This window comes from Dermacentor albipictus, unplaced genomic scaffold, assembly GCF_038994185.2.
Source record: "Dermacentor albipictus isolate Rhodes 1998 colony unplaced genomic scaffold, USDA_Dalb.pri_finalv2 scaffold_11, whole genome shotgun sequence".
Classification (NCBI taxonomy): domain Eukaryota; kingdom Metazoa; phylum Arthropoda; class Arachnida; order Ixodida; family Ixodidae; genus Dermacentor; species Dermacentor albipictus.
This window is the reverse complement of record NW_027225565.1, coordinates 1,728,240-1,754,809: the sequence shown is the minus strand read 5'-3', so window position 1 is coordinate 1,754,809 and position 26,570 is coordinate 1,728,240. Positions and strand designations below refer to the sequence as shown.

Sequence of the window (26,570 nt, the reverse complement as noted above, 5' to 3'; positions counted from 1 at the left end):
TGTCTGGGACTCCCCAGGTTTGCGGCTATTAATGTTATCTACCAAGAAGCGCGCCTTCCAACATTGCCCTGCAGATTTCGCATCTTAACAGTTCAAGCATTCCTGAAATTTTACAGCTTGCCGCTTAGACGATCTGAATACGCATTCATTATTGATCCAAATTCCTTCTTCCTTGCTCATTGGCCTCGATTTCACACTCCACAGGTCATATTTGTTCAAAAACAATTAGATAGCCTGAATGTGAACATTCGAGAGGTAATTCCGTCAACCGAATCACGTCAGAATATTAAGATAGATTTTGATGACATTTTCCCCCCAAACTCTAAGTTTCAACCAGGCACTTTTTTAAATAACCTGTTGCAAGATTACCTAGCACACGTGCAAACAAATAACATAATAGCTACAGACGCTTCAGTGAACAACGAAAAGGCGGGCGTAGGCATCTTCTCGCTTCCGCTTGGCTGGTCATTCTCCCTGAGACTGCCAGACTTCACACCTGTTTTTGAAGCCGAGCTTTTAGCAATTCTATTAGCGCTTCGGAAACTACCGTCGAACTCAATAAGTGCGGTTATTACAACAGATTCCCTTTCGGTCTGTACTTCGCTTACGGCTTCACCCAATTCGCCATCAATAAAGACGTTTCTAACATGAGTTCCTCCGCAGTTGAATTCTCTAAAACTATTATGGGTACCTGGACATTGTGGCTTACATTTAAATGAAATGGCAGACGCATTAGGCGGAGCATCCCTAAATGGACCTATAATGCCGGTTCTTCCTTTGGTGGCTCACATAACAGCAATCAGATATAGAAAATATTCAATTCATAGAGATGTCAGTGAATCAATAACAACATGGACAGAATATCAGCACCTCAAATTTTCGTGGAAAATCCAGTGGTGTCCATCAAGACAATCAGAAGTAGCGGTCACGACGCTGCCGTGTCCCTCCATTAAACCTATATTTACACAGGCCTGGTCTGACGCTATCACCTCTGTGTCCATACTGTCAAGAAACAGAATCACTAGATCATTATTTTTTGGTATGTCGACGATACAAATTGTTAAGAAAAAGACATCTAGAACTTCCGTTCGCAAAATTAGGGTTAATGTTATCACCAGAAATCATACTATCTTTCGGTGCGTCAGTTATAGGGGTCAGCCACAGGGACGTATTTGATGCCGTTTGCAGTTACGTACAGTCAACAAAACGAATAACTTTTTAACTTTTGTCTTTTATTTTATTTGTTTTTGTATGTTTTCTTATCTCTCTTTCGTTATATATTTTTTTATCATCGAATAAGTGGCACTTCAAAAAGAATAGGTGAACGTTTCAGCACGCAATTCTTGGCCAATCCCCCAGTGTGGGTATGAGCCATAACATGAGGCCATCATCATCATCATCATCTGCTCTGATAAAGTGCTTCCTTACCTCCTCTACGCCGGCTTTCCCGTCTTCTACTAGGCTGCGACACTGGTGGAGGTGCTGGGTAGGATTGCCTCATGCTCGGCACCCCTTCGCGGAGCCATACCTCGAAAACGGAGTCACCTTCGTTCGTCGAAACTCCTGTTCACCGGTACAGTCGCCACCTGCTAGGCCTGACGCCCGAGTTCAACCCTTTGCAGAACCCTGCTGGAACGCGTCTACCTACTTCCGCCATGGCTACTGCAACTCCATCGCAGGTGACGCTGCAGAATCCTAAGATACCAGAAAGTTTCCATGGCGACGCTTTTGAAGAAGTCCAAGATTGGCTTGACCAATTTAAGCGTGTCGCCAGTTATAATGACTGGGGCTCCCAGCAAAAGCAGTCTAATGTCTATTTCGCGCTTCAAGACTGTGCGCGGACGTGGTTTGTGAACCGGGATGGAAGCTTGACCACATGGGATACCTTCCACACCCAGCTGCTAGACACGTTCACTAGTACCGACAGAAGAGACACTGCGCAGCGGCTACTCGAATCCCGTATTCAAAAACCCAACGAGAGCGCAGCCATGTATGCGGAAGATATGACCCGCCTTTTCCGCAGAGCAGACCCTGAGATGGCCGAAGAAAAGAAGTTACGCTATCTCTTGCGCGGTGTGAAGGAGGAACTGTTTGCCGGACTCGTGAGGAACCCACCGACGACAGATGTCGAATTCACCAAGGAGGCTACCGCTATAGAACGGGCGCTAAAGCAACGGTACCGCCAATATTATCGCGCGAACTCGCCGGTGAATGCTTCAATGCTACCTGAGAGCTACGGCACGTCTCTGCGTGAAGTCATCCGGGAGATTGTGCGAGAGGAGATCCGGCAGCTTGGGATTTCTCCTATGCCACCAGTGGTGGCTTCTGTCGCTGATATCGTTCGGGAGGAGGTTCCAGAGGCCTTTTCGTCCACCGACCGGCAGGCGGTGCGGTGACGACGAACCTACGCGGAAGCTGTCTGTCGTCCACCTCCCGCGACTTCGATGCTGCTGACACCGTCGACCACTACGACGTAGCCAGCACCGCCACCCCCGACGCCATATTTTCGCCAGTCACAGCCGCCGCCAGCTATGCCGTATCGCCGCCAGCCGATCGCTGCGCCTCGGTCTTACGGCGAATCCCCTGTGGGCTACCCGCTTCGAAAGACCGATTTGTGGCGCACCGCTGACCGCCGGCCGCTGTGCTTTCATTGCGGCGTAGCTGGACATGTTTACCGCGCGTGCCACTACCGCGCAGCGGGGTATCCAAGGTTTCCCAACTGCAATTACCCTGTGTTTGGTGCTGCACGTGCCTGCGACGAAAATTCTACAAACTTTCGGCCGGGGGGTTCAGCGACGCCTCGATCTCGTTCCCCTTCTCCGGCCCGTTATATCCCACCGACTCGTCGCGATTTTTCTGACGCCTCTAGGGGCAGGTCCCCTAGCCCGCGCCGGGGAAACTAGGAGCAGCGACCTCCGGGGTTGAGGTTGCAAACCGTCTAGCTTTCCAAGAGCCCCCATCACCGACGACCGACGACTCTAAAACTCCGACGTATCTAACCGCAACCCCTGTAACCGATGCCGTCAGCGCCAATCTTGTCGTTTTCATTGACGACCACCAAGTGGCCGCTCTCGTCGATACTGGTTCGCATTTTTCGATAATAAGTCAAAAGCTGGCCGACAGGTTGAGAAAAGTGAAGACGCCGTGGACCGGGCCCAACATCAAAACTGCCGGCGGCCAGTTGACGCCGATCAGAAAATGCACAGCCAGGATAGTAATCGCCAGTGAAACCTTCGTCGCCACCCTCGTCATTCTCTTTGAGTGCTGCAAGGAACTTATATTGGGTATGGATTTCTTGAGAGAGCACGGTGCAGTGATTAATGTCCGTGAGCTCGTCGTCACATTTTCTATGAGCACAGACTACGTCGACCTCGCGGAGCAGCAGCGACCCCGCTTACGTATCGCCGACGACGACGTCACGCTTCCGAGGCGAAGCTGTGCCCTCGTACCTGTTATCTGCGACAACTTGAACGCCGGGACTGGTGTCGCTGAACACATCAACGCACTGGTACTGAGTCAAGGCGTTTCCATCACCAGAGCCGTAATTGACGTACACGACGGACGTGCTGAACTCCTGCTGACGAACTTTACCAGGGAACGTCGACACATTGTTAGAGGCACGGCTGTTGCTTACTTCGACGAATTGACCTCAATACAAGACTGCCTCTCAGTGGAGCACGCGACGGCCACCATGGCCATGCCTGCCCCTGTGGTTGATATCAGTCCCACCTTGTCACCCGTCGAACGTAACAGCCTTCTTGAGCTCATCGATGAGTTTAAGAGCTGCTTTTCATCTACGTCACGAGTCGGCCAGACGCCGCTCACTAAGCACCGTATTCTCACCGAAGCCGACGCCAGACCAATTTGGCAGAATCCTTATTGTGTGGCACCTAAAGAGTGCGAGGCGATACAAACGCAAGTGAAGACGATGCTTGAGAACGGGGCTATTCGGCCATCTAAGAGTCCTTGGGCATCGCCTGTCGTGTTGGTGAAAAAGAAGGACGGTAGCCTGCGCTTCTGCGTCTACTACTGAAAACTCAACCAGATCACAAAGAAAGACGTTTATCCGCTGCCGCGTATCGACGATTCACTGGACAGGCTACGAAACGCACGTAACTTTTCGTCGATGGACTTGAAAAGCGGCTACTGGCAAATAGAAGTTGATGAGAGAGACCGTGAGAAGACCGCTTTTGTGACGCCCGACGGACTTTATGAATTTCAGGTGCTCCCCTTCGGTTTGTGTTCTGCGCCAGCAACGTTTCAGCGACTAATGGACACGGTACTCTCACGCCTAAAATCGCAAACTTGTCTGGTGTACCTCGACGACGTAATTGTTTTCTCCGTCACATTCGAAGAACACTTACGGAGGCTAAAGACGGTCTTTGAAGCAATGCGCTCAGCTGGTCTAACTTTGAAACCTGAAAAGTGCCATTTTGGCTTTGAAGAACTTCAATTTCTCGGTCACGTTGTCAGTCGTGAAGGTTGTCCGACCTGACCCTGATAAAATCTCTGCCATTGCTAATTTCCCAACGCCATCAGATAAAAAGGCAGCGCGACGTTTTCTGGGCCTTTGCGCCTAATACCGACGCTTTATTGCGGACTTTTCGCGCATCGCATGGCCATTAACGCATCTAACCGGAGAAGATGTCCCCTTCGTATGGGGTGAAAACCAGCAACGGGCATTTCACGACCTACGGCAACGGCTGCAGACGCCTCCCGTGCTCGCACACTTTGATGACGACGCCCCAACGATTCTTTATACCGACGCTAGTAATGTCGGCCTCGGCGCAGAGCTTGTACAGCGGCAGGACGGCCCCGAAAGAGTGATTGCTTACGCCAGCAGGACGCTATCAAGAACGGAGGCAAACTACTCCACGACAGAAAAAGAATGTCTCGCACTGGTGTGGGCCGTCCTGAAATTTCGCCCATATTTGTATGGTCGGCGTTTCACCGTTGTCAGTGATCATCATGCACTTTGCTGGCTGACTAATTTAAAGGATCCAGCTGGTCGGCTAGCGCGCTGGAGTCTTCGTCTCCAAGAGTTCGACTTCACGGTTGTCTACAAATCAGGGAAACGACATACCGACGCCGACTGCCTTTCTCGGTCTCCTGTTCAGACTGCCGTGCACGACGATGATGACACGGCTTTTCAAGGCGTGCTAGATACGGTCGCCGTTTCACGCCACCAACGCGAGGACGCAGAACTGGTTCCTCTTTTTTATTACTTAGATGGAAGAACAGGCAACGTGCCGCGGTTATTCGCCAGAGGGCTGCCTTCATTCTGCTTACGCCACGATGTTCTGTATAAAAAGAACTTTTCACCTAGTGGCAGCAGCTACCTACTCGTCATCCCCGCATCTCTTCGAGACGAAGTCCTACATGCCTGTCACAACGAGCCGACATCTGGTCACTTGGGCGACACTCGGACATTGGCAAGAATTAGGCTAAAGTACTATTGGCCGAGACTTGCGTCGATCGTGAAACGTTACACACAGACATGCCTGGATTGCCAGCGCCGCAAAGCCCTACCCGGCAAGCCAGCTGGACTGCTGCATCCTGTTCAGATACCGCAAGCGCCGTTCGAACAAATTGGCATGGACCTTTAAGGTCCGTTTCCACTGTCTACTGCCGGAAATAGATGGATAATCGTCGTCATGGATTATCTTACGCGATACGCCGAAACAGGTGCTATCAAACGTGGAACAGCAGCCGAAGCAGCGCGATTTTTTGTCGAAGCCGTCGTCCTCAGACATGGCGCTCCCGCAGCTGTCATAACAGACAGAGGATCTGCGTTCACGGCTGCGCTTCTGGATACCGTGTTGCGACTAAGTGGTACCACTCACCGAAATACCATGGTTTGCCATACCCAAACCAATGGGCTGACAGAACGTCTGAATAAGACTCTCGCAGACATGATGAGTATGTACATTGACGTCGACCACAAGAACTGGGACGAGATTTTGCCATATGTTACATTTGCATATAACACGGCTCGCCAAGAGACAACACGCGTGACGCCTTTCAACCTCGTTTACGGACGCGAAGTGACAACCATGTTGGACGCAATGCTGCCGCACGAGTGCGGTGACGACGAGACTGGTGCAGAGGAGTTTACGCAACGCGCAGAGGAAGCCAGGCAGCTTGCGCGTTTGCGAATCACACAACAACAGGAGTACGATGCCCGACACTACAATCTTCGACACAGACCCGTCACGTACAACGTCGGTGACCAGGTGTGGGTCTGGACTCCGATTCGTCGACGCGGGCTGTCTGAAAAGCTCCTGCGAAGATACTTCGGCCCGTACACAGTTGTGCGCCGCATCAGCGATGGTAATTATGAAGTTGTCCCCGCCAGCCATCACTGCTACAACCGCCGGCGGCATCTGCCCGAGGTTGTGCATGTGCTTCGTATGAAGCCATACATTTCCTCATGACCTCAACTTTGCACCGTCTGTGCACAGCCTTCGGACGTTGGTGCATCGGGACAATGCCTCTTTTTTTCAAAAGGGGGGCAAATGCCACATCCTATATGCTCACCGCGGGTATGTGCCAGGCGATGAGAACGACGCTGAGGTAGCGCGTGAGTGGGAAAACAGAGACGACAACGACGTCGCGTTGACTGCTCTGATAAAGTGCTTCCATACGTCCTCTACGCTGGCTTTCCCGTCTTCTACTAGGCTGCGACAATATATATATATATATATATATATATATATATATATATATATATATGTGTGTGTGTGTGTGTGTGTGTGTGTGCGTGTGCGTGTGCGTGTGCGTGTGCGTGTGTGTGTGTGTGTGTGTGTGTGTGTGTGTGTGTGTGTGTGTGTGTGGGTGTGCGCGTGTGTGTGTGTGTGTTTTTCATCAAAATACAGGAAGCGAGCAGAACGCGAACTCTCAAAGAGTGAGAGTCTGCATTGTTGTACTACTCCGCTTGGCGAGCTTTGAGCCGCCGTTCCGAGAAAAAGAAATCGCGACTTCAGCTCGCAAGACGACTGTTTCAAACATGTTTGGTTAGCAACGCGACGATCTACATCAAGAGTACTCGTAAAAAAATAAAAAAAAGGATTAACGTTGCAATAAAAGACAGTGGTGCCGCCGCCGGGAGGGCTCGAACCTCCAACCTTTCGGTTAACAGCCGAACGCGCTAGCCGATTGCGCCACCGAGGCTTTTTTTTTCTTTATTGCCGGAAGTTTCACCAAGCTAACACAAAGGGCATCACTTCTTGAAATAAGGTAAGCGATAGATAAATATACACTAACACACATTCAACTTTGTGCGCATGCATATTGTGCGGTCAGTCACATTGTGGCTTGCCATGTCAAGTTTAAAATTCCTTTAATGTGGCGAGGGGCTCAATCCTCGCCAACCAATTCGGAGGACATTCTTGTTCTTTAATTACATCAATGAACTTGGAAATAGCTTCCCCGAAGAGCAGCCGCGCACGCCGGCTGTCAGGCTCACAAAAGAAACCGACCACTCCATAAACAGTGGAGGCCCAATAGCATAATTAAGTCCAATGGCATGCCGTCCTCATTTTCCACCATCAAAAATCTAATACCTAGTGGCCTTAAAGGCAATTCTTTCTGTAGTGTTTTTTGAAGAACGTCCCAAAAGAAAACCCCTGCCCAACAATGCAAAAAAGCATGGTCAATTGTTTCTAATTGTTTACATATAAGGCAGTTTGCTCCCCATAGTAAATAAAAACCCTTCTCTTGTAAAAAGGCCCGTACCGGCAAAGTTCCGGTATGGAACTTAAAGAAAAAGGATTTAGTGCATGGCTGCACCTGCATTTTCTTAACACGCTTTAACACGTCGTTTCCCTGTCCTCCACTGTTTATGGCTCTGTACATCGGAACCGGCATAATCATGTCAACTACATCCCTGTACAATTTCTTCCGTGACACCGAAAAGCGATAATCATTAGAAAAACGTACGGACAGAAAACGGACACTGTCAATGACTTCCCTTAGGTACCCTCGAAGAGCACCAGGTATACTTAAATTGCAGGCCACGTACATCGGCAGATGCTTGCTCAGTCGTAACTGGCACATTGTGCGCAGAAAGGGGTCATGCACGTCTCGAAAGAAAGAAAACCGGTTTACTAGCTGCTTCACAAAAAGATGTGACAGGCCTAAGCCCCCGTCCTTGACTCTCCTAGACAAGTTCGTGTGGCTGCACCTCTCCGATTCTGATGCCCAAATGAACACCGCAAAAACTCTATGGAACCTTTGCACATTTAAACGAGAGCAACAGAAAACTTGCATGACGTGTCATATTTTGCTTATTAAAAACAAGTTACATACAGTAGCTCTCGCAAACATCGAGATGTGAGCCCCTTTCCAATTTTTTGTTTTTTCCTTGAGTCGTTTGGCCTCTTCTAGGCAATAGTCCTCATTCCGCCGGTAATGTTCGAGCGGAACGCCCAAGTATTTAGCTGGCGCTTTAATCCATCTAATGTTGGCGAACATTTCCGGTGTTGGCTGCCATTCACCATGCCAAAAACCGAGACACTTATTCCAATTTGCAAAGCTCCCTGTTGTGTTTCCGAAACGTTTAACAATGGTTGTTACCTCTGTAATGCTTTCTTTAGTTATACAGCACACCGCTACATCGTCTGCATATGCGAGGAGTTTCACTTCGACTTCCATGAGTCTGAAGCCCTTTATGCTACTGTTTTGAATAATTGCCAAACAAAAGCTTTCTAGATAGATGGCAAACAAAAGCGGGCTGAGAGGACACCCCTGGCGCACGGAACGCTCTATCTTAATGGGGGCCCCCAGTGTCTTGTTAATAATCAGCCGTGTTGAGCAGTTTCGGTACGCCAGAGCTACCCCATCAGCGATGATTGATCCTACATTCACGCACTCAAGAAGTAATAACAAAATTTCGTGTGGGACAAAATCAAAGGCTTTTTCTAAATCTATCTGCAGGATCGCAAGGGCATATTAAAAATCGTCACAGCATTCCAATATGCCTCTCATCGTGTGTACATTTGTCGCAATAGTGCGTCCCTTTATATAACAAGTCTGGTGTGGTCCTACAAGATCCGTAATTATTGACTGTAATCAGCCTGCAAGAACTTTCATTGAAACTTTGTAATCCGTGTTGGTCAATTTAATGAGTCTGTATGCTGTGACTAGCCTCAGCATTGCTTTTTGGTTCGTCTTAGGAATAAGGACGGTATGGGCTTCAGAGAAAGAAGACGGTGGTAATATGTTGGTAGCAAAAAATTTGTCAAACAACGCTTTCAACAAAGGCACCAACTCGTTCTCGAACGCTTTATAAAAGGCCGCGCTAAGACCATCCGGGCCTGGCGACTTATTAGGGCTCAGGTTATCTATAGCACTTTCTATTTCAGCATGCCTAATGGGTGCTTCTAGAAGTGACTTCGTTTCCGCTGATAGTTGAGGCATACGGGAAAGATAGTTTGCTCTGTATGCCTCGATATCGACTGGCTGGTATGCAAAGAGCCGCTCGTAATGCCGGTGAAAAGCACCTGCGATGCTCTCCCGGTCATTCAGTTCTTGGCCATTCTATTCAATCACTTCTATTTCGTTTCGCCGCGCATGCGTCTTCTCGATACATTGCGCCCGTTTCGTGGGCGTTTCACCCACGGCCCATGATTGTGCTCTGGCTCGAACGAGCGCCCCGCGATAGCGGTTCTCCTCGAATTCTTCCAGCTGTTCTTTTAGCCTAAGTAGGTCTTCTTTAAGAAGACCTGGCGCTTTGCTTTCCAGCGCAGTTAGTTTCCGCAATGTTTCCTTCAGCCCGTTCTCTCTCATTTTTTCACGGTATTTCAAGACGCTGCTTCTTTCGATTGCCTTTATTTTAAAACTATGTTTTAGTACTTCCCAATCAACACCTATCTGTTTATTGCCGTCCAGTTTAACCTCGTTTATTTCTTCTGACACAAAACGGATAAAGTGCTCGTCACGTAGTAGCATTGCGTTAAATTTCCACAGATCCCAGTTAAAACTACTACATCTTTTTTTTCACCCACATTGCATTTCACTAAGCAATGGTCCGAGAAAGAGGTGGGTAGTACAGTGTAAGTGTTACATGCAGGTATGATTTGAAGGGACACGTAAATCCTGTCTAGCCGAGCATGACTAGAGCCCTGAAAATGCGTGTACTGCACCTCGCGTTCCCCTTCTAGACATTCGGCAACGTCGGCAATATCATGCTCATCTATCAGTTCTTTTAACAATACGGTGCTCTTGTCGTTCGGTCTCTTTTTTGTCGCTCTATCCCTCCCACTCAATACGCAATTGAAATCCCCTAGCAAAACCAGAGTTTTCGTGACATTGAGATGCTTCTTAATTTCCGAAAAGAAAATGGTTCGGTCTTTATCCGCGTTTGGTGCATAAATACAAATGACCCGCCAGTCACGCTCGCCCAACGAAAAATTGCACCACACAATCCTACCCGACACACATGAAAAATAATTTTGTATCACAAGGCTTTGCAATTTTTTAACAAAAATGATGCAGCCAGCAGATGTTCCCACGGCATGGCTAACAAACACAAAATACTTAGACGTGAAACGAAGCACCATGCCTCCGGTTTCCTTCTCCCATTCAACTTTTGTTTCTTGTACTGCCAACACGTCAATGTCCTGGTCAAGAGTCAATAGACCTGACTCTGCTTTTTCTTGGCAGCCAGTCCTCGCACATTAAGTGTGGCGAAACTAAAAGACAGGTTGGAAGCCATCATTCACCAATATTTTTAAAGGAAAACCCGAAGCATTGTGCTTACCTTTAACGTCTAGCACAACGCTAGACGTCACCGTGCTTGTCCGGTTGCCCGGTGTCGTTTTGTTGCGGCGCCGGATTGTCCCCGGCACGCCTCCCTGCCCCGACGTTCGGCACTGGCTTGTAGCCGGAGCGTCTCCCCAGAGGCGCCTTTGCAGGCGGTCCATCCGTCTTGTTTGCCTCATGGCTACCTTTGAGGTCTTCTTTTACCAGCGGTCGCTTGACGGCCGCGCCAGCAACCGATGTATTGGTGGTCCCGTCAGCTGCCTCGTCCTTGCAGTCGGTCAGCGCGCCGATCACAACTTTCGGAAAATACTCCCCTTTCTCAACGTCTTTCTCTGCCGTTACCGGTGTCCTCGGAGATTTATTCGCGAGTTTAGGGGGCCAATGTGTCTTCCCTGCAGCAGGTGCCACTATAGTGGTGGTCTCCTGCAGTTTGGCCACGTCTCCTGTACCTCTGGCAACTTCCTCAGCTTCAGCCACGTCCATGGCTTGCTCTGCTGTCTTGTCACCTTCAGGCTGACCTACCGCTGCGGCGTAAGAACGCTCACATTTGGCGTCAACATGCCCGAAACGTCGGCACAGAGAACATCACGGTACTTTATATTAGCGGAGTACGTGACCGTTTCCTTTGTAGCGCAAACACTGCATCGGCCGTCCAGGGGTGACCATGAGGGCCAGCTCACCGGCGACCCGGATCTGATGGGGCAGGTCATCCATGGTGACACCACTCTTGAAGTTCAACAGCGCGGTCCTCGTCGTCGAGCCTTTGTCACTGATGCCTTCAACGCGCCAGCGCTTCCGGCTGACCTCCAGCACCATGCCGAAGGCCGCAAATGCCGTCTTCACATCCTCGTCGTCGACACCGTGGAGTAGCCACTGCAGCCGCAACTTCACCGTCCGGTCCTGCGGATCAATGATGAGGCAGCGCCGCCCCTTCACCTGAAGCTCCTCGATGGCCTGCAGACGCTTTGTTGCATCAGCGCCACACATGGTGACCGCCCAGACATGGTTTATCTGGTACGCTCCCAGCGCAACGACTTCAGGCAGCAATCCGGTAGGGCGTAGGGCGTCAGGAAAATCTTCAACCTTAAAAGGCCTCGCCAGGATGTCGCCGTGCAAAAGCACGGTATTCAACGCGACAGGACCCGTAGGCAGCTGCGGCAAAACAATCTGATAGTCACTATCGTCGTTCTCGTTGAGCCTGTTACCGCGGGACACGCCCGCCTGAGCCGCTCCATAGGAGCTCATGATTGCACGTCCGTTCGCTGTGGTGGCCGGAAGTGGAATGTGCGCCACGGAGGCGGACGCTCAAGATCCGACATAAATCATAGTCGAGCAAAGCCCCAGACTGACCTTTAGCGAGCGAGGTGCGCTTTGTTTTTGCAGCTGCGCCTTCGTTCTTTTGTTCCCATTGAAACGGGACATATACGCTCTCTCCGCCCTCGATATGCATTGGGCGCATGAGCAGACCTAGAGGAACATCCAGGGGGCACGCACGTCAAGGGGGATAGGAGGGGGGGGGGGAAGAACCGAGCGTTCCCGTATCTGGATCCGTAGGATGTATACCGTGACGACAGCTAGAGCTACTGCCTGCATACATGGCATGGCAAGTAACGATTCGCTTGTTTTTCCAACGACATTTGTCCATGTATCGAACAGCTTTATTATTCCATGTTCCCACGTCACCTCGCTGCCGTTATCACCAAGACCGCAGGAGGAGGAAATGCGATCGAGGGAAATGAAAAAAGCGCCACGAAAAAACATGCCCGGGAATGACGTGCCGCAGTATCTGCTTCCTATCGCCACCGAAGGAAACGTCGCGCATTCACGCCAGAGCAGACAGTTGGTTGAGGTCACACAATTAGAGATACACTGACAAATAGAACGCCTCATTTGAACGAAACTTTACATTCTTTAAACTTTTTCGGGAAACAGAGTGGTGTACCTGAAGCTTTATAAAAACATTCGCTGAGGAAAAGTTATCTTGCAGGAGATTTTGTGCGAAATGTCATCGGGAAAAAGCGCCGGAGTAAACTAGTAAAGTGTTTTCTTTGAGAGCGCCGCATGCCTGTAGAAGTTTTTCACAAAACGCAATTAGGTCGCGTTGCTGACGACCAGGCAAAGAAAATTAACTGAGTGGCGTAATGAACACACCCGTTTGAAAAATATTTCAGTAGGAAACTACAGAAATAGAGAAGTCGTCAGTTGCAAGTTACGAACAGGTCACATATTTGTATTTGACAATCAGAATGACTAGAATAACCAAAAAACATATTTGCCTTCGAAAAAAGTCGTTTTTTCATATTCAAATAGCATGTATTATTGCCAGGGGTGGGTGGCGATTCAAAATACTTCGGTAAAATTAGAAACACCCACTCTAGAAAAAAAGAACGACAAAATTCGCGGTTGGGATTTGTTCGAAAGACTTCGAATTCGAAGGCCCTTCGAAGACCCTCAATTGTGATCATGTGACCGGGCTCTATGTAGTACATTAGCGGAAAAAAGCGCGAGACGCTGAAACGTTCGTTGTGATAAACAAGTCTTCGGACTATCTTCTCATCAACGCAGGTCTCTAAAGAAAAATTCAAAACGCTCTCAGTTATCACAGGGCCCCTGAAACGGTTCAGAGAAATTTTGAAGACACGTAGGGTACAGCTTAAGTAGAACATTCGCACCACAATTTAAGTGAGGCGTTACGTATTAATGGAGCTACAAGCGAGAACGGTGGACGGTGGACAGATTGTTCTAGAGAAACTGGCCACCCTGTATACGCAATGCCTCATGACCTCGAGCGTACCGGAATCTTGGAAAAACGCTAACATAATCCTAATTCATAAGAAAGGAGATGCCAAAGACTTGAAAAATTATAGACCGATCAGCTTACTGTCCGTTGCCTACAAACTATTCACTAAGGTAATCGCAAATAGAATCAGGAACACCTTAGACTTCTGTCAAGCAAAGGACCAGGCAGGATTCCGTAAAGGCTACTCAACAATAGATCATATTCACACTATCAATCAGGTAATAGAGAAATGTGCGGAATATAACCAACCCTTATATATAGCTTTCATTGATTACGAGAAAGCGTTTGATTCTGTCGAAACTTCAGCAGTCATGGAGGCATTACGGAATCAGGGTGTAGACGAGCCGTATATAAAAATACTGAAAGATATCTATAGCGGCTCCACAGCCACCATAGTCCTCCATAAAGCAAGCAACAAAATCCCAATAAAGAAAGGCGTAAGGCAGGGAGATACGATCTCTCCAATGCTATTCACAGCATGTTTACAGGAGGTATTCAGAGACCTGGATTGGGAAGAATTGGGGATAAAAGTTAATGGAGAGTACCTTAGTAACTTGCGATTCGCTGACGATATTGCCTTGCTTAGTAACTCAGGGGACCAATTGCAATGCATGCTCACTGACATGGAGAAGCAAAGCAGAAGAGTGGGTCTAAAAATTAATCTGCAGAAAACTAAAGTAATGTTTAACAGTCTCGGAAAACAACAGCAATTTACAATAGGCAGCGAGGCACTGGAAGTCGTAAGGGAATACACCTACTTGGGGCAGGTAGTTACGGCGGATCCGGATCATGAGACGGAAATAATTAGGAGAATAAGAATGGGCTGGGGTGCGTTTGGCAGGCATTCTCAGATCATGAACAGCAGGTTGCCATTATCCCTCAAAAGAAAAGTATATAACAGCTGTGTCTTACCAGTACTCACCTACGGGGCAGAAACCTGGAGGCTTACGAAAAGAGTTCTACTCAAATTGAGGACGACGCAACGAGCTATGGAAAGAAGAATGATAGGTGTAACGTTAAGGGATAAGAAAAGAGCAGATTGGGTAAGGGAACAAACGCGAGTTAATGACATCTTAGTTGAAATCAAGAAAAAGAAATGGGCATGGGCAGGACATGTAATGAGGAGGGAAGATAACCGATGGTCATTAAGGGTTACGGACTGGATTCCAAGGGAAGGGAAGCGTAGCAGGGGGCGGCAGAAAGTTAGGTGGGCGGATGAGATTAAGAAGTTCGCAGGGACGGCGTGGCCACAATTAGTACATGACCGGGGTCGTTGGAGAAATATGGGAGAGGCCTTTGCCCTGCAGTGGGCGTAACCAGGCTGATGATGATGATGATGAAGCGAGAACAAGTTACCCTCCTGCCTAGCCATGCTTTTCCGCCTCAACGCGTTCGCCGAGCGATCGCGACTAAGATCCGCCTCCACTGTTTCTGTGTCACGATGCGACGTCACATCGTCCACTACCGTTTGTTTTGGAGCCCGCCCGCGCAAAACCTCTCTGCTAGCCGCTTGGCCGTCGACCCCAAGCGAGAGCTTTCGAAGCAGCGTGCGTTGCGTGCATTCTGTCGCAGCGCCGAACGTGTCTGGTATTCTGGTAACCACACGCTAACTGAGCGTTTCGACGGAACGGTGGAGGCATAAACTCAAGCTGATGAAGGAACTTTAGCGTAGACGTACGTGAACTGCCTGATCGGTCTCCACGGTCCAGTCACCCGTTGGCGTAGAGCTTAATCAGCCAAAGAAAGCGCTAACCTTGCTCTAACCAAGTGTAAAACATTTTAAACATTTACAACAACAACGTGTTAACCATACCGCCACTGCGAAAAATTTACCCTAGCAGCAAAGAAGAATATATTTTGTTACTGCTACTGTGTGTGGTTGATCTCTATGCCACCAAGTGTCTGCAACATGCAGACAATTCACATTTGCGCTTCTGTTCATCCCCTGAAACAACACGCAAGGGAATATGGCCAGGCCCTGTCCCCTAGTGCTTGCGTTTACCCTAAAACCGGACTCACGAAACGCATTAACGTTGGTAATCTTCTGGTGTAAAGTGACGGTCGCAGTCGCGCAAATGCTGGCGCCGATCGGATATCGGCAGTCCGATGCGCTGCAGCCAGTCCGCTCGTCTACTGGCTTGCAGAGAGACACGATGTCACAGCTTGAAATATTGCCAGTCGCTACGTTGGCAGTCCACAACGCAACAACTTCGAATACAGCGCTTGCGAAAAGACAGACCCACACGGACGGCGGAGCTCTCGTCAAAGACGGAGCACGTTGTAACACAAGCAGACAGCACTTGCTGTGTGCCGGAAGTGCCTAAATGTACTGAAAAATTGTTCTTGTGCAGCCAAATAATAAAGCAAAATTACAAAAAATGAAAGAAAACGAAAGGAAAACGAGCACAGAGAGTCACGTGATTCGGCTAGCCTCGGCAACCCAACTTCCTCTGAAGCCGTCCCTGCTGATCGCAGGGACCTTGCGCGCCACTTTCTGGTTAGGAAGAGGCCAACATGGTTGTGGGACCATTGGTGTTTGTTTAGTACGGGGTAACGATTGGTGGCTTAGTGGCGCCTGCCTTCAGAGGCATGGAGGCACGTAGGAAGAATAACGCGTGCGTTTCTGCTATCGCGGGCGGTGTTCGTCGCTTCAAATCCGTTGCCTTGAATCGTGCAGAAAGACTGCGGAAGCAGATCCATAACGACGTAATTTTCAAAGCCTCAGTAGCGCTTACCAGCACAGTTAGCCGGCGCCATCACTGCGAAAACCCTCCAGAGCATGCAGACGCGAGCGTGGTCGACTGTTTGGTCAAATCAGCTGTTGTGTACCTGGAACTCCGGTGCGCCTTTTTTTTTCTACAATTTGTTTCACTGTCTTGCAGCTACCTATGATGAGGTGATATCTTTCGCGGGATAGTTATGTTTCGCTTGTTTGCTTAGTAAAATGTCCTGCTGCGTGCTTTTCGTTGTGAAATAAATAAATAGCAAACCCTGCACTCTGTATGCCGAATTCGTCGCCTTTCCTTGAGATTGAGGTGCGCTCTTTTGTAAGATTGTATGGGACGTCCTTACGCTGTTGAGACGTGCCTATTGAGTATTCGGCGGTCTATTGAGAGGCAGAAGGCATTGAGCGGAACGACAGCGTCGACTGGGACCGTCTGCCATGAACAGTGGGCCGCCGCGCCTCAAATGTGGTCGGGGTCCTCGGCTCGCCAGTCCGTCGTTGGGTACAAGATGAGACGAGTTTTTTTCACACGGAAAAGCAGTCGCTGCGAACCCTGGACGATCCCTTGATCACCTGAACATGTTTGCAGGTGCGAAAGACATGATATTATTTCCCAGAAGATGTCCCCAAATGCGACGAACCGCCGTCGGAAGGGCGGTATGATTGCCTTCCCACGTTTGCAAAGCGAAAGGTTTCCTCGTTTCTCTGATACCGCCCCGAAACGCGACCAGTCGTCCTTTAGGTGGCCGTCGCGGGTTGACGGTTACAATGCCGGTTGTTTACCTGACGCCTTGGTTCGCTACAGCCTTGGAGCCGCGTTGCAGTTCGGTGCGTTACATGACTGACATAATGCAGACTCGACTGCTTCATATACTTGAATTCCTGTACTCAACCTCGGCGCGTGTTTGCCACGCTTACTATTTGCGCATATTCGAAAACCTCCACAGTCTATATACGCAACCAAAGCGGCCCGACTAAATCTATGACTTGCCAATCACGTGAGGGCCTGTTTCCCATGATTCCATTCAAATAAACTTTTTATGACTAGGCTCCAAAACTTTCACGTGATGCTCCCTCCTAATTTGTATCCTTCCTCCATGCCAGCAGCGTCCGATATCGTATGAATACTTTCTGTGTGACACTATAACCTGTAAACTAGAACCAGGGCGCGACACTACAACGTGTATTTTGCTTGTAAGGTTTTTTTTCTGCATATTAGGTGCATGAATTGGGCTGTTGAAGGAATCGTGGAACCCCAATTCACCGCGATTTCGAGCTACAGGTGGCGGCACAATCACTGCGTTAGTGTGGATACATATAGGCGGTCGGCTCCACATATTGAAATGCACGCGGTGCGCTTCCATGGGAATTATTTGGCTACATTTTATGGTAATGAAACGCGCTCACTGCAGTGAAATAATTTTATATTGCCCTCCATTACTTCAATTTTCTACGAAATGCGCCGAAACTTCCTTTTTACTTGAAAGAAGCTCAAACTGACATTCAACGAGACACTGCCACTCAGCCAAAGAATGCGTGTTTGGGGATAGAGCATGTTTCACTGGCGGTCCACCTGCTCTGCTAAAATTGATTACGGAATTCTCTGTTAATGTTGCACTGGTTATAGAAAAGTTAGCAACGCTGTACAACCTCAAACGGCAAGGTAATCCGCACTTTGCATTACTAATTTAAGGCATACATCTCCGTTACATTTTTTCTTTACTTTCCTTTAATTCGCATTTCAACGCGAACAGTTTTTGAGTTCCATTAAACAAGATAGGCCGCTGTGATTGAGAGCACGTTAACAAGATCACCAGGGTGCTTTGAATGTCTACTGTCCTTCTGCGTATCGCGGAACTCGCTCGCCGTGCGACGAGAGGAAATCTGAAGCTGTGTGAAAGGGCCTCCTATCCTACCCGCAGTACAACGATACTCTAGAAAGTGAGGGCAACTATTTCAGCGACTCAAACGCGTCTCGCGACTCACTGGAAGTCTCGTACTGACGTTTTATCGCACATCGAGTGGATTGTCAGTCGGCTCCTGAAAATGTCTTGCTTAGAAAGTGACCTGGACTTCATAAAAGGATATGTTTGAACTTTCAAGTTGCTTTTTGAAGACGATTGTTGCATACTTAGTAGGCAATGTGTAAATGGATGTTTTAGCGACAATGGAACCAAGATTTGAACATTTAGTATACGTATGCCGTTTTCGTAATAAACTTCACAATCAAGAGCGTAAACACGACAACAGGCGCATAGGCGCGGACAGGAACAGTGCTCGCACGAGCCCGCTTCCGCTTCGCAGCCTTGGCGACAGGCGGCGTTGTCGGCGTTTCGCCCATCGCGTTAGCAAGCGTGCCGAGCGCGATTTCGCGGAGTGTGACATCTACCTTGGAATACAATTCAGCTTGTGCAGGGTATGAGCACGAGCACATCATAACTGGATTTCTCCGTTCTTTCTGCGCATGCGCGAGGAGCAGTGGTCGCGAGAGAGAAATGTGGGGACTTTCGGTCTAGAAGCGTACGGTGAGGGGCTAGTTGGTATGACATTATCAGAACAAAGAAAAACTGCGCAATAAAAGGACAAGACCGAGAAAGAACCACACGACACAGGCGCAGACTAACAACTGGTTTAATGCTCCAACGCCTCTTTCCTACCAACAACAGAACGCATGCGCACCAACCGCAAAGACCAATGCCGCTTTCTGTCCTTGAGATTTCTCTTCGCCTGGGTACTAAGGAGAAGAACGTTCTTAGCTCCGTTCGTCCCTAGCTAAGCTGGCAACGCAATCGACAGAATGCGCGGCCGGCAAGGCGAGCAAGCCGCGTCCAAAGTGAGTTTGTTGCTATTTTGTTGCGAATGTAGCATATTAAATTTTTATAGTCGCAGAGGGATACGTTTGGAAGTGAGGTGTCTTCTCGGATGAGTGAAGTGGCAAAGCATTACACCGTGCCGATGCATTGTTCATTAATGTCGCTGAGCAAGGTCAGCATACCGCACACTTAGGAGATTCGCGGGAACGGAAACAGTTTATGCATTCGACTGCCGTGCCGATGCGAGTTCGTTGCATTTTTTTTTTCGTGGCGGTTTCATATTAAATCCTGATAGTCGTAGGGGAATACGTTTGGTTGTGAGGCAGTTTCTCGGATGACTTTAATGGCAAAGTATTGCGTCGTGCTGATGCATTCACAAGGGTCTACTGCTATATGAAATTGCATGACGACCATCTTTCTTTAGAATACATTTGTTCCGTATTCATCCGCAGGGCATAGTGTTTTGCCAGTGTGGCTGTCAGAATGTCTCAGTGTGAACGCGCCATTATGGCGCGTTCACACTGAGCCATTCGGCGTCTGGAGCGGCGCCCAATTCGGCGGAAACCATTTTGGCGGCGGCGAGATCCGCCGGAATAGCCCCTTCCGCGCCTATCGCACCCGGACCGATTTTTGCGGCAGCTGCGGCCGGATTCCCTCACCGCGAACCAATCGGAGCGCGTCTCCGCAATTCGAAACATGGCAGCCAAGCTCGACGCGCTCGTCATATCGCAGTCTTCGAACGCGTCGCGACACCGGAAATGCTCACCGAATTGGTGCGTAACCACCCCGTCCTTTTCGACAAGTAACACGCGAAGCACAAGGTCTAAGCGACCTGACAAGGTGGCGCGACCAAGCTACGCGCGCTCTTGCAAAGCAGGACGAACCCACCAACGTCGGTGGCGTGTACGATCTGCGGCTCAGATTGCATGGCGACGCAAGTTTTAGTTCTTTCACATAGAAAGTACTAAATGTTCCATTCCCACGAATCTCCAAGTGTGTTGTATGCTCAGTTATAGTAAGAGCTAATGCATCGGCACGGTAGTTGAATTCATAAATTGTTTCCGTTCCCACGATTCCCACGATGAACGATGTATCGGCGCGACGTAATGCTTTGCCACTAAAGTCATCTGAGAAGACACCTCACTTCCAAACATATCCCCCTGCGACTATAAAAATTTATTATGCTACCGTCGCAACAAAATAGTAACAAACTCACTTTGGACACGGCTTCTTCGCCTTGCCGGCCACGCATTCTGTCGTTTGCGTTGCCAGCTCGGCTAGGGACGAACTCAGCTAACAACTTTCTTCTCCTTAGTACCCAGGCGAAGAGAAATCTCAAGGACCGAAAGTCGCCACATTTCTCTCTCACGACCACTATCTTCGCGCCTGCGCAGAAAGAACGGAGAAATCCAATTTTTGTGTGCTCGTGTATGAGCCCTTGTTTCGAAAAAAAAAAAAGAGAGCAACATTAGCTTGCAGGGTCACAGCGTGGCGGTCCACATGACAAATAAGTGACAAAAATGAGCGCTGGTAAAAAGAAAAAAATAAGAGAATAGAAAAGCGCCGCCGCCCCCGGGAGGGTTCGAACCTCCAACCTTTCGGTTAACAGCCGAACGCGCTAGCCGATTGCGCCACGGAGGCTTTTTTTTTCTTTCTTTCATGGTATTTATTATAGTTGCATTCAACTAGACGTTCACCAGTTTTGCATAGTCAGAGAATGGAGGGCACAATGAAAGTCACACAGAAGAGGCAGCGTTCATACTGTGAGTAGAAACGTTCGTGTCACTTTAGAAGGGTGGCAAGGATAAGCACCTCACCTAAATAGGGTACCAGTCCGGTTGCACACCGAGTCCATCATAAACCTGTTTTAGGTGTAGCGTCATTTGGATGAAATTTGCCCTTGTAGGTACAACCGTTTCGGCGTTGCGGTCCATCATTCGCGTTTTCCACAAACTGTGCATTCCCGTGACAAAAAACATATCGAAAGGTGCACTATTATCAGATGTTGGCAGCAGGTATCGCACAGTATGAGCGTTAATCTCAAAGTCTTTCTTTAAAGTCCGTTGGAGGACATCCCAAAATAGGATGGCGTCGGTGCAGCTAATAAAACAATGTTCAATTGTCTCTGGTACATCACAAAGGCGACAGTTAACAGAAGAGACAAAGATACCCTTTTTTTGTAGCCATGCTTTAACCGGTATGGTTTCACTATGAACTTTATAAAAGAATGTTTTACAGCAAGGGGATAAATACATTTTGCGAACTCGCTTTAGCACATCGTGGCCTGGCAATTTAATGTATATTGATCGGTAAAGTGGAGGCGGGAATAGCATGGATAGTAAGTCTTTGTACAACGTTTTGCGCGACACAGAATACAAGTATTCAGTGGAAAACCGAACTGTCAGGAAACGAACCGCCAAGTAAACTTCTTGCATGAACCCCCACAAGCATAAGCGCGAAGAAAAACTTGAAGAAACAACTAAATCAGGTAACGCATTAACAAGTGTGACTTGCATGTATGAACGAATTACAGGATGGGAATTGTATCGCGTAAAAAGAAGAAACGAGGCACTATCTGCCGCACATAAAGATGTACTAAGCCCAGCCCACCTTCCCTTACAGGCCTAAAAATATTGTCTCGCCTCATGGGCTCAAAAGTTGAAGACCATACGAAGGTTGCAAAGATACGGTGAAAGCGTTGGATGTATAGCCTAGCACAATGGATAACTTGCAATACATAGAAAATTTTTGTTGCCAAGAACCTATTGCAGGCTTCGGCTTTCCCAAAAATAGAAAGTCGTTGTGGAACGAATGTCTGGGCGTAACTTTGCAGTACCGAAACCCGTTCTTTCCAATAGTGTGCGCTTAATTTATATGCGTCTAGCGGCACGCCAAGATACTTTGGCGGGACATCAGTCCACTTAACGCCTGCAAACTGTTCTGGTGTATAGCACCATGAGCCAAACCATAAGCATAAACTTTTTGAGGAGTTCATTCGCGCTCCTGATACGCTGCCAAATTCTTCTATTTTCGATACTACTTTTTCAACACTGGACTTATCCGTGCAGAAGAACGCTAGATCGTCTGCGTAAGCTAAGACTTTAACTTCATTACCCAGTATATTGAAGCCATGGATGTTACTCGACTGAATTACGCTTAAGCATAGCGGTTCCAGGTAAAGGGCGAATAGTAGTGGGGACATCGGGCATCCTTGTTTTACTGATGAGCAAATAGAAATGGGTTCGGAGAGTTGGCCATTAATAATTAAACGAGTAGTACAACAGGTGTAGCAAAGCCTAACGCCTTTAAGCACAATGGAGTCAACATTGACATGCTCCAAAAGAGAAAATAAATAGGAGTAGCTCACACGATCAAAAGCTTTAGCAAGGTCTACCTGGAGCATTGCAACCTGCTCAGTGGAACCATAACAGTATTGAAGAAGGGTACGGGCGATATGTATGCTGGTTTGAATTGATCGGCCCCTGATTCCACACGTCTGATGGGAACCAATTAGAATTGACATCGCAAATTGCAATCTATTAGATAGAACTTTCGCAAAAATTTTGTAATCCACGTTTGACAATGTGATTGGTCGATAGCCTTCAACAGAACGCAGTTTCTCTTTATCTGAACTTTTGGGAATTAAAACTGTGTGGGTTTTGCAAAAAGACTGCGGAAGGGCGCCAACTTCTAAACTTGTAATAAAAATATCCAATAATATGGGGCTGATAATTGATTTGAAAGCTTTGTAAAATTCACTTGAAAGTCCATCGGGGCCGGGTGTTTTCGACAGAGGCAGCTGATCAATAGCTAGCTCAATTTCTTGAATCGTAAGGCTACCACTGATGACTGCACAGTCATCATCCTGTAATGGTTTTACAAGAGATACAAAACTCTCTAAAACTTTTGCATCGTGATCATTCGGAGGGGCACTAAACAACATAGTGTAGAAAATTTCGAACTGAGAAATGATGTCATTAGTATTTGTTAGAAGACTGCCTTCGGAGTATATTTCCGGAATTACTTTGGAAATACCGTGACGTCGCTCGTCAAGTAAAGCTTGACGTGTCGGTTGCTCAGATTGCAGAGCGCGCATGTTTCGAGATCGAATTCGCGCACCTCTGTAACGCAGTGCGTCATTCTTTTGTAACTCACATTTAATGTTTTCTAAGTCAACAATGTAAGTGCCTGGCATTTCGCATTCAATCTCATAAAGGCTACATAGGCTCTTAAGAAGCGTTTTTTCTTCATTCTTTCTATAGAACGATTTCACTGATCCAATTTCTATAGCCACTGTACGAACCTCTTGTTTAAAGAGTTCCCAAGCAGCAAATAATGGCAAGTCACTAGACAGAGAATTGGTTAGAGCCATGCGCACGCGATTAATAAATTCCTGATCATTTAGGAGCTCAGAGTTAAGCTTCCAGAGTGCCCACTGTGGTCGGAAATTAGTTACAAATTTTTCACCAACGTTTGCAATAACCATACAATGATCAGAGAATGAAACGGGGATAGTAATGCAGGATAGTCCTCGAGAGAGGAGTGATGAAGAAACATAAATCCGATCAAGGTGGGCGTAGGAATGTCCTTGAATTCTTGTATAAGAGCGAGCTCCCTGTCCCGACACTCCTATATCAACGAGCCCTGCATTTTCTATTATGTTAGACAAAACTTCACCACTCCTGTCCCGCTGAGTGTTATGGCCGCTTCGATCGTTCGGATCGCATACACAATTGAAATCTCCCATTAAAACAATGTAGCGATCACAGTCAAATAAGTCACAGTCAGAGTCAATAAGATCACAGTCAAGACACAGTATCAAATAAAAGAGTTCGTTTTGGTGCGTCATTAAATGCGTAGACGTTGACTATGCGCCCTGGCACACCCTGCCACGCAAAATCACAACTTATATATCGACCTTCAGTGTCGACATGATAAATAAAGCTGAATAAAGTAGGCTCTTTTTCAGAAACAGGAAACAGCCCGTGGATAAACCAAGAGCATGTGAAACGCAAACATTGTACTCAGACAGAAAAGGTCGCAAAACCCTTTAAGTCTCGTCGTCACTCTCAATCTTCGTTTCCTGCACGGCGACGAAGTAGAGGCGCTTCCTAGACAAAAGCCGGCGAAGCTGCGCCTGTTTCTGCAAAGACCTAAGGCCTCGTACGTTCAAGGTTGCGAATAGAAGTTGCTGGGACAGGGCCATGGTGACTACCAACTATTTGGACCTAATGATCTATGTGATCGGTCCTAGAAGGCAACGGTGAGGCTCCCTCCGAACCCCCACCAGGCCTCCTGGACCGTGATCGTCGGCACTTTCCTGAGTGTTTCGATGTTTTGCGGCGACGTGCTTTTCTTGTGGTACTGGTCGTCTCGCTGTCTGTGCTTGATTCCAATCTGTTAGTCGCACGGCACTTCGGCACTGAAGTATCCGCGTTACTTCGTCTGTCCTCTGCCGGCTCAGCGCACGTGTCGAGATGCTTGGGTGCATCAGATGAGTCATCTCCGGCTGCCTCATTCGCTTGCTGGGCACCAGCTGGCTCCGTGGTAGCGGGTGCTCCTTTGGGTTGTTGCTTCGGTTGGTCATCTTTCTCTTCTCTACCTTCTTTTTTCACGGGCAGTCCTGCGATGCCATTGTAACTGTCTTTAACAGGCAGAGGGGCCTTATTGGCACAGCGGGTTTCCGCGGAAGAGGGAACGCCTCCCGTCGTGTCAAGAACCTCCGTAATGTCCATTATGTGTTCTTGCAAGCTTTCATCCGGAGGCTTTGTTCTGTGTCGTAACTTATCGGCGTATGTTACGACACATTCTTCAGCTGCGTGACCAAAGCGCCGGCAGGTTTCACAACGTGGGGTTGTGCAGTTTCGACGAATGTGCCCCACCTTGTTACAGAGCAGACAAAGTGGGGGCCGGCCTGGAATTAATACGAGACTCTGCACTCCACAAACAGGTAGTAGATGTGGAACGTCCCCAACGCTCACTCCATCGGCAAGAGTCAACACCACGTCCCGATTTCGCGTACGCATTTGTTCCATCTCCGATACTCTCCAGCTTTCTGCTGATATAGTCGTGGCTTTTCCGTAAGCCTGTAGCGCATCTCGAATGTAGTCATCTTCCAAACGCTCAGGAAGCCTCAAAAGCTTCATTTTAACTTCCGTGGGCTCAGGATCAATGACGATGCAGCGTCTACCTTTTACGGATAATTCCCCGCATGCGACTAGCTTTGATGTTGTCATCCCTGATTTGCACGTCACCATCCCCACGTGCGACATCTGAAATTGTCCGATGGAACTTATTTCCTTCAGGTCAATAACATTCCGAAGGGCGTCTCTGAAGTATTGGGCTCTGTACGGTCGACCACTCAAGTCAGCATGCAGGAAAACGGAGTCCACAACCAGCTTACCGGTAGGAAGACGGGGTAACACAACACGGTAGTCATTGCTGCTGGCTGAAGCCTGAGCAGCACCTCGGCCAGGGGCCGATAAATCTTTTGAAGCGGAGAACATGAGAAAAGCGACCGTTCGGAACGCCGTCTTCTTCCTCCAGCGAAATTCCAGCGACAATATGAACAATACTGGAGCTAAAGAGCATGTTAACATTTTGCGAGCGAGCTGGCCTTTATTTTTCCCGCTGCGCGTTTGTTCTTCTGTTCACTTTCCGACGCGGTATTTTCGCTCTCTTCTCCCTCGCTATGTATTGGGCGCAGGCCAGCACTTTCCTCCACTTTCACCTCCCTCCTTTAGGAACCTCCTTTGACATTTCCTGGAACAACGTTCTTAGACATGCTTCAGTTTCGCAGCTCGCTATGCCAGTCCACTGGCCGACGTGGCCACAACGGGTGTCACTGAAACTACCGGCGCTGCAGTCGCGTCTTTCGTCATGCGCCGCGCGTCTTCTGCTCCTGCTGCGACGCGTCGTTGGCACTAACGGGCCTCTAGGCGCTTATCCGTCGGTAAACGTAGTTTAGATACGCAGCCTGAGTTTTGTGACAAAGCTGCCGCGAGTAAGTAACGGCGACTTCACGGTGTCTGCGCACTATCGGCGCTGCAGTGACGCATCTCTCACGCAGCGCACGTCGTCTACTCCTGCAATGCCACCTCTGCGGTGGGTCGTTTTCCCCAACTGGCCTGTGCCGTTCGCTCTTTGACGACTGTGTTTTGGCTGTCCGCACAATATTTTATGCCAAGGACCCTTTAATTACATCTTTAGCTAGTCTTTAGAGGCTGCAACTACACCGCAAATGAGCGGTCGCGCACTGCGATTCCGTTTTTCAACCAACTTTTTTCCCTCTAAAAGCGCCACGGTGCTCCCTTCAGATGGGGCTTTATTTTTCGCTGCTTATTCTTAAGATGTGTCGTAAATAAAGACGTCGAGTGCCTGTGCAGACGTAGAGACATTAACGCATCGCGCCCAGCAGTCGCTTGAGACAACGCTGTGGTGAATTGATCCACCCCGGTCAACGCTTCTTCGC

General features: G+C 48.4%; 1 protein-coding gene and 2 non-coding genes across 3 annotated transcripts; 1 reads left to right on the top strand and 2 right to left on the bottom strand.

Annotated features, from left to right (window-relative positions):
* Positions 1 to 3,286: 3,286 nt before the first annotated feature.
* Positions 3,287 to 4,033, top strand: LOC139051355 (uncharacterized). Its single transcript, XM_070528375.1, has one exon. The coding sequence runs from the start codon at positions 3,287 to 3,289 to the stop codon at positions 4,031 to 4,033; it is 747 nt and encodes a 248-aa protein (XP_070384476.1).
* Positions 4,034 to 7,096: 3,063 nt separating this feature from the next.
* Positions 7,097 to 7,170, bottom strand: TRNAN-GUU (transfer RNA asparagine (anticodon GUU)). Its single transcript has one exon. It is a non-coding gene; the product is annotated as a tRNA-Asn (tRNA).
* Positions 7,171 to 20,666: 13,496 nt separating this feature from the next.
* On the bottom strand, positions 20,667 to 20,740 carry TRNAN-GUU (transfer RNA asparagine (anticodon GUU)). Its single transcript has one exon. It is a non-coding gene; the product is annotated as a tRNA-Asn (tRNA).
* Between the last annotated feature and the right edge of the window lie 5,830 nt (positions 20,741 to 26,570).

Coding starts and splice junctions, on each gene's coding strand:
- LOC139051355 (XM_070528375.1), top strand. CDS start 3,287: ATGGATTTCTTGAGAGAGCACGGTGCAGTGATTAATGTCCGTGAGCTC.